The sequence below is a fragment of the Lagopus muta genome, chromosome 10 (genome assembly GCF_023343835.1).
Source record: "Lagopus muta isolate bLagMut1 chromosome 10, bLagMut1 primary, whole genome shotgun sequence".
In the NCBI taxonomy this organism is placed as follows: domain Eukaryota; kingdom Metazoa; phylum Chordata; class Aves; order Galliformes; family Phasianidae; genus Lagopus; species Lagopus muta.
Window position 1 is genome coordinate 19,359,820 of NC_064442.1, and position 14,913 is coordinate 19,374,732.

The following is a 14,913-nucleotide window of genomic DNA, read 5'->3' on the forward strand; positions in this document are numbered from 1 at the left end:
AAATAGAACATAAGTGAGGTTTTGTCCTTGCCCTTCTGGACTGCTTTACCCTACACAAGCTGAGTGTGCGACAGCAGTAATCATCTTCAATAATCCCTGTTGCTGGGCAATCTGGGAGCAGTCATGAAGAAGAGGGAATAAAGGATGCAGTGAAATGCAACTGAAGTAACACACGTCAAGTGGCCTTGAACTGCTGGTAGGTTTTGCAAGATCAAGAGGAAAGTTGTCAATCCTGGGACAGCACAGGCAGGGATAACTTGGCTCCTGCTGCCAAGCAACACAACCAGAGATAACTGCACAAGAAGGGTCAGGCAGCCTCAGGTGGAGGCAGCAAAGGCACCATGACCCCAATGCCTGTTCTTGCGAAGATCTGCCCTAACGAAGGGGAGGTAAAATCTTTCCATTAGTCAGCACAGACAGCATGGATGTAAGTTACAGTGGTCACACAATCAGTGTAGAGGCAGATGCTCCAGAGCTTCTGCCTTGTGTCTTAAATTCTCCTCCGACACCACTTCTACACAAACAAGATCACTAACAAGAAGCTCACAAAACAAGCTGTTGCATGTGGTGATGAGAGGCAGCTTCTTTAAAACCACTGGGCAGCGGTGGTTTGGACAAAGAGTAGCTTCCACATGAGCAAGATGTGGCCAGCTAGGGGCACTCTGATCCTTTTTCCAAAATGACAACCCAAAAAACCTAACACTATTGCATCCTACTAAATCATCCTTGCCAAACAGCTGTGGGTGTTTCCCATCTCAAATCTTCCATTACCTAGGGCTGCACTGAATGTTTGTGTTCAAAGTAATCCTTTGCTATCTTCTGCCCAAAACACCTTGCAGCCCTGAAGCAGATTATTTCAGTGTGATTTACAGGAACATAACAGTACTGAATGGATCTACAGCTCGGGACTGCTTACTCTTCAGAAAGAAAGGACAGGAGCAGCTGCTACTCTGTAAGGAGAGGATGTCAATTCACTGGGCTCTAGGAGCCCACTTGCAATGACAAAGCTTACCCCCTCCCTGGGCAACAAAACTGGGCAACGAGGCTGGGCAATAATGAAGAATGTGGCAAGATGCTGGGCAAGATGTAAAATCTTTATTCCAGTTCTAAATTGGAAAAAAACCATCACCTCCACAGATCACCATTCGACAGTTCAGTCAGCATGGGGAGAGGTCACATTTGCCCAGCAGAGGCACAGGCTTAAAGGACACAGTCCTGTAGGCACTTGGAGAGGAAGCTCAGCTTCAAAGTACAAACACTGAACAGTTTGGCTTAAAGTTTTAATATAAAAAACCTCACTAAAAATGCTAAAATGTGACAAACCATTGGAAATACTGTGACAAACATTCGCCCTTAGGCAGTAAAAAACAAAACAAACCCAAACTGGCAAGAAGCTTTGAAATGTACGTTTTCTTCTTCCTCCCGGCACATCGGACCATCATCTTCTACTTAAAACGTTCACCTACACAGCCCATGGAATCTTCACTGCGTTCTTCAGTGCAGCAGGCTACTCTCGATGGACCAGCACAAACAAACCCAGTAGAAAGAGGACTGCATACTGTAAGACAAAGCAGAAGAGACAAAGAGTGCACACTCACCTCTAAAGATGCAGCAACGGGATCGGAAGTACTGGGCAAACGGTTCTGCCTGAGTATGCAAAGTTCTCATAAGGGAATTTTAGCTGGTGGGAGAGAAAATGAAGAACTCTTACCTTAAATTTTGGGTAATCATTCATTAAGATGGTCACTATTCCAATGTAGGGCACAAACCTACAAGAGTAAAAAAAAAAAAAACTACAAGAAGAGTATTCAAGGGTGCACACAACCTCTACTGGTGTAACTGGTGATTTTTTCCTATGTCAGCCTTCTAGGTTCTTGGTGCTCAAGGCCCAATGGCCTTGTGGCAATCTGACCCAATTCAGCAGTGCTAGGAAAAGATGATCTGCTTCAGCCAGTGCCTGCATCTCCAACCAGGCTGGCTTTCCTGAGGGCCACTGCAGCAGGAGTAGAGGCCTGTCCAAAAGGCACATTCCTCTGCATCAAACAGGGAGAGTCAAATCACTCGTTATGCACAGCGTGCTGCAAGGGAATTCAACCAAATTAAACTGCCACCACCTGCAGCTTGTTGCTTATCCTGCTTTCCCAGCTTCTTTCAGCACAGAGAACCTCCAGCCAGGTGCCAGCACGTTTCTAGCAGTAGCCACTGGGAATAAAACATTGGTGTAATACCAGCTTATTCTCTTGAGAGGAAAGAAGGGGCAATCAGCACCCAGTTGCAATTCAGTTTAAAATAAGTGAATGGCCGTGGAGCTTCCTTGGGATAGACAAAATCAGCACAGAAGCAGCGTAGCTTGTAGGGTCCTTAGAAACTGCTATAGAGCAGAGCAAAATCTAAACAAGCCAAGAGTCAGCTGTCTACTTCCAATTATTCTAACACTCTTCACGGTTAATTAAAGTGACACTCTTATGCGTGATTTGGAATACAAAAAAATGCTTCATGGTGAGATTTTGTGTGCGTGTGTGTGATTATCAGGAAGATGAAGCTTAGATTACATTTGGGTACTTGAGCTGTCCTGTCTAATCGAAAGAATATCCTCAGGAAGGACAACTTCAACAAAAAGGAATTAGGCAAGCTGTGGAGATTGGACACTGGTAGTTGTTTCCTCCCATGAGGAAGGAATTATTGAGCAAGTAGGCTCTCAGGCCTCTAACAGCTCTGATGATAACCCACACTGCTTAAGAGCCTTATTGTGAACACAGGGGTTCCACATTAGAAACTCAGATCTCTCTTGCTGGAAGGACTGTGACTCGCAAAAATAATTTTGACACATATTCTCATCATGCCTTAATGCCAGAGCAGGCACTGCCTTTGCACTGCTGTCTGTTCAGCATCAAAATCTCACGATGCAGCTCACAGCTTGATGCCTTCACTTGGGCCAAGCTCAGAACACAACCACATTTGTCTTTTAACCCCCCATGGTACCACTTGAAATACTTCCATGCAGGTCACAAAAGCCCAGTGGGGAGCTCACTGGGAGAGGGGGATTAACAGGCAGCAGTGGGAAGCAATACAAAAAGCTCCACTTACCCTCTTGCTCGTCCTACTACATCCTTTTTCTCCAGCCAGTGCTGCCCTCGTTTGTACAGCCCTCTGTCATCCACAGCATTGTTGTCTCCCTTTGTCAAAAATTTGATGTCACCGTTTTGCCTGGCAAAGAAAAGTCAGAAAGAGAAGTCAAAGAACTTCTTAAAAGCTGTCCTAGAATTAGCGTGTTGAGACTGACACAAATGGCTAGAAGCAAATACGTCCAAGATGTTTGAGCAGGATGAAAGAGGGAAACTGTTGAATGCAGAGGAAGGAACACTGTGTTTGGGGGAAAAAATGCAAACAGAAGAATGAATTCTGGCCCCAGGCAAGCTTTCCTGCAGAGTTTAAGAACAGAACCAGCCATTTCCAGTGAAGGTTCAGCTACTGTGACTATGCATTTGACTTCTCTTGTGTCAATGCCCATCTTGCATTATATTGAGTTCTGGTATCTGTACTGCCATCCAAAACGGAGCGGGGCAGAGGAGGCATGGAGATGCTGCGAGGGCTGCAGCACCTCTGCTACGGAGACGGGCTGAGGAGCTGGGGGTGTTCAGCCTGGGCAAGAGAAGGCTGTGGGGAGACCTCAGTGCGGCCTTCCAGGACTTGAGGGGAGCTCAAAACAGGAAGGGGACTGACTTTATATGGTCTGACTGTGAAAGGGCAAGGAGTGCCTTTAAACACAGGAGATTTAGGTGAGATGTCAGGAAGAAATCTTCACTCAGAGGGTGCTGAGGCACTGGAACAGATTACCCAGAGAGGCTGTGGATGTCCATCCGTGGAGGCATTCAAGGCCAGGTTGGATGGGATCCTGGGCAGCCTGATCTAGTGGCTGGCAACCCTGTCCATGGCAGAGGGGTTGGAACTAGGTGATCTTTAAAGTCCTCTCCAACTTAAGCCATTCTGTGATTCTATGAAAATGAGGCTCTGGGGTTAAAGCACACAGTTCTACTCAGTAGTGGTCAGGAACAAGCTGACACACAGAAATTATCAGGAAAGAGGGACAAACCAGAACAAACAATCCCTTTCTGACATGACATGAACTCAGGATGTGCCTACATCTTGAAGGCTTTGTATGGCTCTGAACACTCTACATCCTTTTTGGAGAGAAGACCTGGCCAAGGTTCAGAAATGGTGAATAAGGTCCGGAGCCACTTCTGTACAAAGAAAAGACCAAGGCTCTTCAGCCTGGAAACAACAGAACTGACAGGAGATGTGACAGCAGCTCCATGTAAGTGACACAGAAACAGCTTTTCACTGCCTCTTCCATACAACACCCAGATGCCACCAAGCAAAACCAGAGGTAACAGGTACAAACTGAACTATGTCTCAATGACAAAGTATTTTGGATGGCAAAGAATGACATCAGTAAGTGAGCAGATACCCACATCAAAATGAAAACGGGGCTATTAATACAGAATATCACTTCTTGCTTGAAACCATTATTTACTGAAAGCAGGGAAATTATCGCTGTACATTCTCTTTACTCTTTAATCCTTTCATTCTCTTTAATTTCTTCTAATTTAATCCTTCCTTCAACTAATTCTTCCTCAGTTAGCTCATCAGAACCAGCACCCAGGAGCAGCAGAACCGCTGCTCTGACCTAGAAGCAGCGCTGTCCTGCTCTGGCCTTACACACGGTGTTTTGCTCTCTTCTCCCTTCTCCAGGCATTCCCACCTGGCTGGATGGACAACCAGCAATGCTTGTTTCAAAGCAGCGGTCTGTGCCACTGCCTGGGGACCCCGCTGCCTCCCTGTGGTATCTGGAGAACTGCTGCTGGTTCTGTTGGCTTCCTCAGAGAAACAACAGGTCCAGCATGGTATGGGAAAGCACGCGGGTCCTCACAGCCCCTGCTGTTGTCATCACAGCCAAACAACAATCTGTGTTACACGAAAGGAGAGCCTTGGAAGGGAAAAGGAGGGAAAAAAATAGAACAGATCTCTCTTCAAAGCACATCTGGCTCACAGTATGGAAATGGCAACAACCCAGCAGCTTACTTACAGAGTCCAGGAAAAGACAGAGATACCCAAAGGCACAGATAATGGCGTTTCATTCTGAAGACTGACGGTGTGAGGAGCACACCATCATACCAAACTGTTTCCATGCTGCATCATAAACCTGTGTGAGAAGCCCACAGCAGAGCTGCTCTGCTGTTTGAAAGGTGAAAGGAAAGCCAGCCTGGCTCTCCTGCACAGCCACTGCACCACTCTGGATGGCAGACTGTTCTGTAATACAGAGCAAACTCAATTTCATTCTGAACAACGAAGAAGAAGCTAGCAAGTAGAAAAAGCTTTTCTCCTTGAAACAATACTGCTGTGAACTGGAGCCCCAGTTGCTACAAAACTGTGGACAACAGAGTATTCTGCTTCTCTTCATTCTCACACTCCTGTCAGCTTTCACGGAGTCTTTTCACGATTTTCATTCTCAGCCTGTAACTACAGAAGCAAACTGGACTCCGGCCATCCAGAGGAAATTCCTGAATTCAGAACCACCACCAGAAAAATAGTCTTCAACTAATGAGAGAAGCAACTGATACCTCAAAGTATGAGCTGCTTCCAGTGCTCAGCTTTGGGTCTTTCATCTTTACTAACATAAGGATCAAGTTTGGCTTTGTCTTTTTTGTTTTTAATGCAATCAAAAATACTGGAGAACGGCTTGACTTCACTTCAAAATCTGGGATCGGTGCTATGCTTCCATTAAAACAAAAAAAAAGCACTGGATACCTAGTGTTGAGATAAAGCCAGGCAAAAAAAATAGGGTGAAGAATGTCTGGAGACAAATTGTTACACTGAGAGCACGTTTCCGCTTCTCCTTCCCAAAAACTGGCTGAAAGCAGACAGAGAACACCCTGACTTTTCTTACCTCTTCAATCACCAGTCCGAGCAGCAGCACTGGAGCCCAGATGAGACTTTTGCATGCAACAGGGGAGAAGGAAAGTAGTGTTTCACTTAAAAGAGTTCCCAAGACATCTCAAAAAGCATGTGCGCAGTGTTTGATAGCAGATATACTGCCTATACAACCTCCTTTTTGAAACTAAAGCTACCAAGAACCAACACTTTGAAAAACAACTAACCCACGACAGGTTCTGGGTGCAGAATCAATCTGTACAGCAAACAATCTGCTATGCCTACAACATCCTTGCAGTCAGGATTTCAGCTGAACTATTTATGTGCATGAAGCCGGCTGAGCTCGAGTTGGGCCAGGAGGGCAGTCAAGACGTTCCAACAGCCGTAGCCGCCACAAAAGCTTGAGAGAGAACCTCTGTCCCTTCAACCTCATCGGCTGACAGCAACCCAGAGCAGTTGGATGTCCCTGGAGGTGTTAAAGGCCAGGTTGGATGTGGCCCTGGGCAGCCTGGCCTGCTATTAGATATGGAAGTTGACCAACATGCCTGTGGCAGGGGGGTTGGAGCTTGTGATCTTTGAGGTCCTTTCCAACCCAAGCCATTCTATTCTTTGATAACCCTTGAATGCCACCTTTACATATGATGCAAGTGATTCATTAAATCTAGAAATGGATCTCTGAGCCTTGGTACAGCTCCAGATCATTCCTAATTTACTCAGCAAAAAGATGCCGGGACCACATTCAAATGGGGTTACCCACTCAGCTCTCTTCTCAGCATGCCAGCTCTTCTGGCATGAAGAAACAGGGATTCAGTTCAAGGTTCAGCTTTGACTCACATCCCTCACAGGGCCGGCTCTTATCCCCACCAACTGCTGGCTTTGAGCAGTCCCAATTGCTTCAGAACAGACAAATAAGAAGGCTCACAACTGAAGAGAAAGTCTTGCTTGGAAAACCAAACCCTGTTCAGTAATCAAACCAGAATGACTGCTTTTTTCACTTCTTCAGACGCACACTCTGCTCAACATTTTGAATACAAATGGTACAGGGACAGTGCAGCCCATCTGGACACTGAGTATAACGATGCTATAATGATTCCTACAGAGAAGAAAACGGTACAAAGAAACCCTTCCCCTGGTTAGGTCCCTCAAAGTTTAAAACAGTGCATGCTGTGCTGAAAACACTCTTCACGCATAAAGTTCTACTTCAGAGGTTACTTAACACACCCATTCCTAGAGGAGACAAAGCAGCAAAGTTATGAGGCAATTTGGGATGGAAATGACAGGAGATGCTACGTGACAGAGTGAGTTCAGGATACCGGGACAGACTCCCCAGCTTGGGAACTCTGCAGCTGAAACTCACAGGGGAACCAAAGCGGATAGATCTGCACTGCTGGAAACTCTGACATTACTTCCTGCAGCACTTGGACATCTCTTAAATGAAGTTCCACCCATTACTTAACCAAGGAGATGAGGAAAAAGACAATTAATTCAACAATTGCAATAGAAGCCCCCCAAATTCTTAACGTACTTCTCGTGAATTTTCAGAACACGATGGACTATAGGAATTTCCCTTCCTTCTATCCTAAAGACCACAATTTCTCCCACTCTGATTGGATCTTCAATGCGGTTTGTTAGGAACAGGAGATCTCCTCTGTGAAATGCAGGCTCCATGCTTCCACTGAAAAAGAGAAGAGGAGCAATTAAGCAATATTTAAACACTGAGAATCAGGCTTCACCAGTTATAGCCTTTTAAGAGAAAGCTTACCGTGTCTTTAAAGAATGCCTAAGATAATGGCACAGGCCTGGAGGACTGGCACGTGTCTGACCCCTGCTCCATCTGGGTTTTCTATCACTATACTAGCAGCAATTAAGATCAGTGCCAGCGGGGAGGGTTAAAACCATACCAAGGGAAAGTCATTATGCTCTCTCCCTCGTAACAGGGCTGGCAACCAGCAGCACCTTCTCTACGAGCACTGAATTCATTGCGCTACGCTGGCAGTGCTGCAGTGGTGGGCAGACAGCTTTTGCGTTTTGTTTTTTCACAGGTAGATGGATGGCCCTTGAGAACACAGCGCTGAAAACACACGGGCTCTTATGCTCCCATCTGGAACAAACAGACGGGCGTGCTGAAAATTTGTTATTGTGATTCATCACTTTGCTTAACTATCTAATTTCAGGCACTGCTATTCAAGTTGTTTTTCCCCTGTCCTGTAAATGATGACTGTTATCAAATACCTAACCTTCCTGCTTTCAAATCAATAATGCGATACAGCAGGAAACAATGAACTTTCACTGTTTTATCTCAAGACAGTAAAGAAGCTGCCGTTTAGGAGATAAGAAGAGAGGATGCGACCCAAAGGCCCACGTCTGACTCACTGGGAAGAGCAGCGCAGAGCATCTCCCCTGAACTTCAAGGGATCCATCAGGAGTGCCACTTGCTTCTAAGTCTTTTCTTTTTGAGCCTTGTTAAATGGCATAAGGTAATTAACACCGATGTAGAAATGCACTGAAAGACCAAAGCAGCCACAGAACAGGACACGCATGGTACCCATGCAGCACCTGGCCGTGCCTGCACCCAGTCAATGCCCAAGAACTCCACCAGGACGAACCTGTCCCAGAAAGGAGGAGGACGCAAGCAGGGCACACCATCAGTGGCACCCATGGCATCATGCTTTTGTGAGGCTACGCAGCATCTGAAACATATCCAGTTATGGTGATATCCCTTATTTTCTGCCTGTAGGGGAACTGCTGGATCACGGCCTGATTGACCACCTGAGGGGAGCACCAAGTCAGCCGGGAGCACAGGTGAAGGCGATTCAGCTGCGTGATCAGAAGGGGCGCAGCCTGGTTCCATCTCTCCTAACCCCATTGAAGGGCTGACTGCCACTCAGGAAGGATCTCTCTCTGGAGATTGCTTCACATGGAGTTTCCTGTGAGCCTACAACACTGGTGAGCACTTTCCATTTATCTCTGATTATCTTTTCCAATGTCATAATCTCACCAGCCTAACCTTCTCTGTATACCTATTGATCATCCAATACTTTACAACGTATGTACACTTATTTCTCTTACACAGTCACACATGTACCAGGGTATGGCTGCAGCTCCCTTTCTCCTAGCTCACTAGAAGATCAGGGGGAAAAAAATAAGTAGCTGTGAAAAACATAGTGAATGGATACCAGTGAGGATGCAACGTAACGTCAATAACGCTCATTGGTAGTGGCAAGCCCGGTCCTATTTAAAAAAAACTCTTCCCTGTAAGAATTTATTTGCTAGCATCTCAAAGACATCAACCTCTTTGTTCATTGAGACTTGTTGCATTCTTCAACCACTCACACAGCAGCAACAAGAGAGGTGAACAGGAGGCGACTGTGCTGCAATGCCCTGCTGCTATGGCCTCTACAGCGGGATGTGCTGCAACCTCAGTGACAAGGCGAGCCCTGCCACAAGCACTGCTTTCATGCAGCAGCGTGTGTCCCCAAACCACTGGTGCCAGGCCTCCTGCTTCAAGGCCTTCCTTTCCCATGTTTCACCCAAGTTTTTCCAGGAGGTCTGATAGAACTCGAAAGCGCTTGGATCGAGCTCTTTGATGTCCTCTAATTTCTTCACTGTCCCTCCTCCAGGACCACCCCTGTCATGTACGTATTTGACAGCTGACAGAAACAGAAGATGCTATTTCTACACAGTTTCGCCTTCCTGCTTCACAGAACCATCAAACAGCTGAGGTTGGAGGGGAGCCCTGGGTCCATCTGGCCCAGTGCTGCCCAGCACGGAGCAAAGTGCTCACATCCAGGTGGCTTCTGAACGTCCCCACAGACAGAGGCTCCTCAGCCCCTCCGGGCAGCCTGTGCCGGCGCTCCGTCACCCGCGCTGTGCTGGCTGACGGTCAGTCAGAACCTCCTGCTCTGTGCCCGGCACCGCTCAGCAGCGCCCGTCCTCTCCCTGCGGGCATTTCATCCTCTCCCCCGTCTTCCACTGACACCGGAGATCCTCAGAGAGGCTCTGCCCAACCAGGACCCGGCAGCCGGGATGGACGCAGGGCCACGTCTCTAGAGAGCATCCTCCAGAGGGCCGGACGCCCAGGCACCGCCAGAACCAAACCGCGGCCGCGACCCCAACCGCACCGCGCCCACCGCCTTCACCTCAGCACCACCACGATGGGGCTCTCGCTGCCCGTCACCACCATCAGCCCCTTCCAGATCATGAGGGCGGACGAGACGATCATGCCGAAGTTCAGCACCTGGTAGTAAAGCTGGGGGGGAGGAGAAGGGGGCGGCGGGGTCAGGCTCGGCCGGGGTCTGCGCGTGCCCGCTTCCGCCCGCCCCGCCGCGCACCTGCCGCTTGTTCATGCGCCGCACATCGTCCAGAAAGTCCAGCGACAGCATCGCGGGCACCACGGCGGCGGCCCCGCGCCACTTCCGCTTCCGCCCGCGCGCTCGGCCGCTTCCGGCCCCGCCCCACCCGGGAAAAGCGGGAGCGGCAGCGGAAGGGGGCGGTGGAGCGGGGACGGAACCAACGGGGGGTGGATGTGGGAGGGGGGAGCGGAGGATCATGGGATCCCGGCCCGTGTCCTGCGCGGGGCCCGCCGCGCCATGGGGCGCCCGCAGCTCTGGGCAGCAGCGCCAGCGCCTCACCGCTCTGTGCTCGCAGTGCGCTCCTCGCACCTCACCGCAGTGTCCTCTGTTAAAGCCGTCCCATTTACCGCTACCTGCAGCCTTCTCTTCCCCAGGCTGAACACCCCCAGCTCCTCAGCCCGCCTCCTTGGCCCTCCTCCGGCCCCTCAGCCCCCCTCTGTTAAGGGTCAGAAGGGACAGAAGACAACAAGGAGACGGCAAAGAGATGCTGGCAGGAGGAGGGGACAGCGGTGACAGGGCGGGGATGGCGGGCAGGAGCCCCTGGGCTCTGTCCCTACCCCTGCCGGCTGGGGTGTCCCTTCAGTCCCCTCCAGCCCCACGGCCTTCCCCTCGGCAAGCAAACACCGCGCCAGGAGCACTGTTGGATGCTTTTATTTGAAATACTTTGAAGTAAACATTATAGCAAGGCACAAATGCCACTGCAGATTAAATAGATATGTGATGGCTTGGGAGTGCCCCCGCTATCGTTACTCTACGTAGGCTACCTTGTAAAACATTCCCTAGGCTAATGTACACAGTATCAAAAAATACAAAGAGTCCAAACTGTTTGTATCAAAACACATTGAGACAAGAAAGTGAGCAATTCATATGCAATAAGATAAATAGTTCTTAAATTATTTAAACATTGTCATAGTAAACAATAACGAGCAGGATTCTGGCTCAACATAAAAAAAAAAGTATAGAAGATAATTATATTACATGAAACGCGTGTGTTGGGGGAACGATGAGGAAACGGCACGGACAGAGTCAATATGACTACGTGGACATAAACGTCTCCAAAGGAATATGGAAAACTGAGGCAATAGGACAGCGGCTTCCCGGCCCCACCAGCCTCGTGGGGACCCTCATCACCTCCCTGCCAGGACCCCACAGGCCCCGGTGAGAAGTTCTTGTTTTCGGGACCGCGATGCCCTAATGCAGAGAGAAGTGCTGTACCCACCCACCTCCCTCTCCCTGTGGTTGTGCTCTCCCAGAAAGGGGCTACAAAATTCTGTTTTGGGGTGATTAAGAATCATGATGCTTCATTAAATTACTTTTTGGAAAACGTGACTGTTATTAAAGTAGTAACTTAAATGCAAGCTTGAGTACAACTCAGGCCTGTCCCATTAAACACAGACAATCTCGGATCGGCCAGCATGGCCCTGACACACGTGCTTTGCTGAGATAGCATTATGAATTAAAATGAATGAAACAAAGGCAAAATGGGAAAAGTAAGTCATAAATAGGAGGAGACAGAAAGGGAGATGGGGGAGGCAAGGCTGGGGCTGCGGGCAGCGGCTGAAGCAGTGCACTCAAAGGAGGAAAGCTCATCTTCAGGGAACTGCAGCTGCAGAAAGTGCTCCTTGATCCTCAGGAGCTGGACAAACTCCAGGGAGGATTCTCGCCCTGCTTTCCCTTTTCAACTCTCTGAGCTGGCAGAGAGTTAGTGCTCAGGATGCAATGGCAGGTATTTTTTTTTCCAAATTTCCCTTACAAATGGAAGTTAACGGAAAGCAACGTCTATCCCAAGAAATCAACAGAACGTTTCAATGATTTGCCCCATCCCCACCCAGTATTTTGAGTAAAAACCCCCAGAGAAAAAGCCCCAACAGAGCAAAAAGCTTCTGTTTCGCTTCTAAGTCTTAACAGACTTTGAATGATTGTTCTGAGAGGTGCTACGAGGACCCTCCACACCACACGTCTGCCTGTGCTCACAAAGAGCTGAGTCAGTTTTGCACTCTTTGCCTTCCAGGCTTTCCTCTTCCGCCATAGTGTTCATCTCGCCATTATACCCCTCGTGTCCGTTCTCATTCGTCTCTGCTCGTAGCTTCTCCCTCTCCTCTTCTCCCTCCTCCTGCTCCTCCTCATCCTCTTCTTCCTCCTCTTCCTCCTCATCTTTTACTTTGTGAACAATGAAGAGGTGTCTGTTCAGAGAGATCTGAGATGTGTAACACAAGCCGCAGAACAAGCACTGATACGTGGAGCTGTCTGTCTTGTGCTGAGGTATGTGCTCCTGGAACTCAGTACTGACGTCTGTTGCAAACCCACATTTTGCACATTTCCAGTGCGCTTTCAGTTTTTTGGCCGGCGGTGCGTCTGAACCTGCAGCAGTCCCTGCCTGCCCCACATCGTTCGTCATCATCCTCTTTGGAGATCTCGCCTTAAAAAATAAGATTAACAAGTTACTTCATCGTTTGAGCCCACAGAAGAATAAGTCTTAGTTTGTCGAATCCCACACATACACATGAAGGCACCTGAGGTGAATACACACAGGTATTCTGTCACAAACTAAACAGTGGCATGCCTGGGGGCTCCCCTCGCACTGCCTTCCCTGTTGATACCCAAACACCTTGAGGTTGCAGCAATGCCTCCTCTGCCCCCTGTCACAATTTGCAGGATGTCAGCTGCTATCCTGCAAGGCGAGATGGGAGCTCTGGGAGGAGCCAGCAAGGCAGAAAAACCATGGGATGGAGAAGCTGAAACGTCTTCCCCTCTACTCTGCCTTTTTCCTCACGCCACCTCTCACAGCCTCATGCCCTGTACTGCACCATCCTGCAGCACGGTCTCCTCCTGTGAGGACGGCTCGACCACGTGTCCCTTTGTGTCATTTTGCTATCTCCCCATCCAGCAGCACTGCACAGCCTTTGTTTTGCATACAGTTTGGCTTGTATCTGGAACACAGCTAGAGCGGTGTGCAGCCAGCTCTCAGCTGCAGAGCTCTGCACGGGGGAAGCGGCCACCAGCTCACAGAATTCCAGATTTCCCTTTCTCCCTGCCTGGGATCACAAACAGAGAAGGGTCTTGGTTGCAATCCCTCAGTGCTACGGGACTGGGGACAGATAAATAGAGACAGATTTTCCTTATTGCTTCTGTTTTTAAACTGACTGGAACAAGGAGCTCAACCTGCCAACCTTCCGCTCCAAACCAGTCCAAAATAACATCAGTTGAACGGTTACAATTGTTGGAAAAAAATGGCACAGTCCCACTGCAGAGGAATGCAGTGCTTACATGTAACAGATCTAGTAGGAGCTAAACCAGAAACCTTTGTGCAAGTAGTAACAAAAACACGAGGGAGAAAGCAGAAAAAATGTACCAGACTCTCATACCTCAAGGAAACTGTGCAGTGGTATGGGGAGAACGAGGGTAAAAACAAACCCTAATTAGTTCTGGTTACAAAGTGGTCCGAAAAAGGCCAGTAAACACAGGGCCGTATGTTCAAAACCATCTTGAAAAACGCAAGATGCGTTGCCCCAGTGCTGCTGCAGCTCAGCTGCACTTTCAGTTCAGATCACGACACTGCTAGAAACAAACTAGATGGAATTTGGAGAACAGGAGGGAAATCTGCCATATTTCAAAGCAAGAGGGCTTCACTGCCACCAATACCACTCGTTTTCTGCCCCGTGTGGACAGCTACTTGCCAGATACATCTATTTTTGAATGAAAATGTATGAGTTACTTCTGCTGTGTCTCTCTCTGGGGCTTTTGCTTTGGCCATCTGGGATAAGTCTGGGTTTTTGATGCCGTGCATGAGGCTGATGTGATTCTCCAGCATGAACGGCTGAGGAAATGTCTGATTTTCATCTGTGCAGTACCTTGGAAATAAATACAAAACAAAGAAAATTTATTAGAGGAAATGCCCCACTGTTCTTTCATCCAAACAGCTCTTCGTTATGCGCCAAACCAATAGGTGTCATAGGAGACAGAAGTTGTTGAGTAATGCACTATTAAATTACCAAAAGAGACAGGAAATCACCATTTTACTAATAAAATATTATCCCTGACAGAAATCCATGGAAGTTTACCGCAGTAAGGACGAGCAAGAACAAAAGTAGGGCACGTATTATTTACAGCACAGCACTTAATGAATACAGGGATGACTGGAGATCAGGCCCGCTGTGATACACGCCGCAGAAGCACCAGGTAAGTAATCAAGACGAAAAAAGAACAGGAGAAAAGCAGCTTTCAGGAGAGCAATGCACGGGGAGACCTCATTTTGTGTGCAACGAGGAGGGGCCCTGCAGGTCCCACTACCAGTGCAGTATCACATCCACAGGACCTTGTTTATCATGGCACACTTGAAATTCTTACAAAACCTCTCAACTTCCAGCCCACGTGTCAAAAGCACTCACAAATGCATCATTTATGTGGAACTAAATACATGAAAACCCAGAAGGACCTAAAAGCTGCCAGAAACGACACTGAAGCTTCAGAAGGAGATGTGAAATGGAAGAGCCAGCTATTAACTTGCCCTCTTGGACGACCAAGGTCTACTGGAAATAAGCACCAGGAATATAAACCACCCCTCTGCAGCATGGCCAGGTGCAAAGAGCACTCGGAAAGCGGTCAGGAAAGCCAAGGTTGACTTTGTACT

The 14,913-nt window shown here is 48.3% G+C and overlaps 2 protein-coding genes across 4 annotated transcripts in view; both read right to left on the reverse strand.

Annotated features, from left to right (window-relative positions):
• Positions 1–1,080: 1,080 nt before the first annotated feature.
• On the reverse strand, positions 1,081–10,397 carry SEC11A (SEC11 homolog A, signal peptidase complex subunit). Of its 2 annotated transcripts, XM_048955994.1 has the most exons (6): positions 10,263–10,397; positions 10,071–10,180; positions 7,457–7,606; positions 3,088–3,207; positions 1,712–1,769; positions 1,081–1,558 (listed from the first exon to the last, which is right to left on the reverse strand). In XM_048955994.1, the coding sequence occupies exons 1-6, from the start codon at positions 10,311–10,313 to the stop codon at positions 1,508–1,510; spliced, it is 540 nt and encodes a 179-aa protein (XP_048811951.1). In that variant the 5' UTR covers positions 10,314–10,397; the 3' UTR covers positions 1,081–1,507. The 2 variants fall into 2 exon arrangements, with proteins under 2 accessions (XP_048811951.1, XP_048811952.1); XM_048955995.1 differs by lacking the exons at positions 1,081–1,558; positions 1,712–1,769 and adding an exon at positions 1,566–1,681.
• Positions 10,398–10,918: 521 nt separating this feature from the next.
• ZNF592 (zinc finger protein 592) overlaps positions 10,919–14,913 on the reverse strand; it is a 33,981-nt gene continuing 29,986 nt past the window's right edge. The window contains exons 9-10 of one of the 2 annotated variants that reach the window (XM_048955992.1): positions 13,999–14,134; positions 10,919–12,702 (exon numbers count right to left, since the gene is read on the reverse strand). In XM_048955992.1, the coding sequence (XP_048811949.1) occupies positions 12,178–12,702; positions 13,999–14,134 (661 nt within the window). In that variant the 3' untranslated portion in view covers positions 10,919–12,177. The remainder of the gene's footprint in view (positions 12,703–13,998; positions 14,135–14,913) is intronic. The other variant, XM_048955993.1, reaches the window with a different exon arrangement.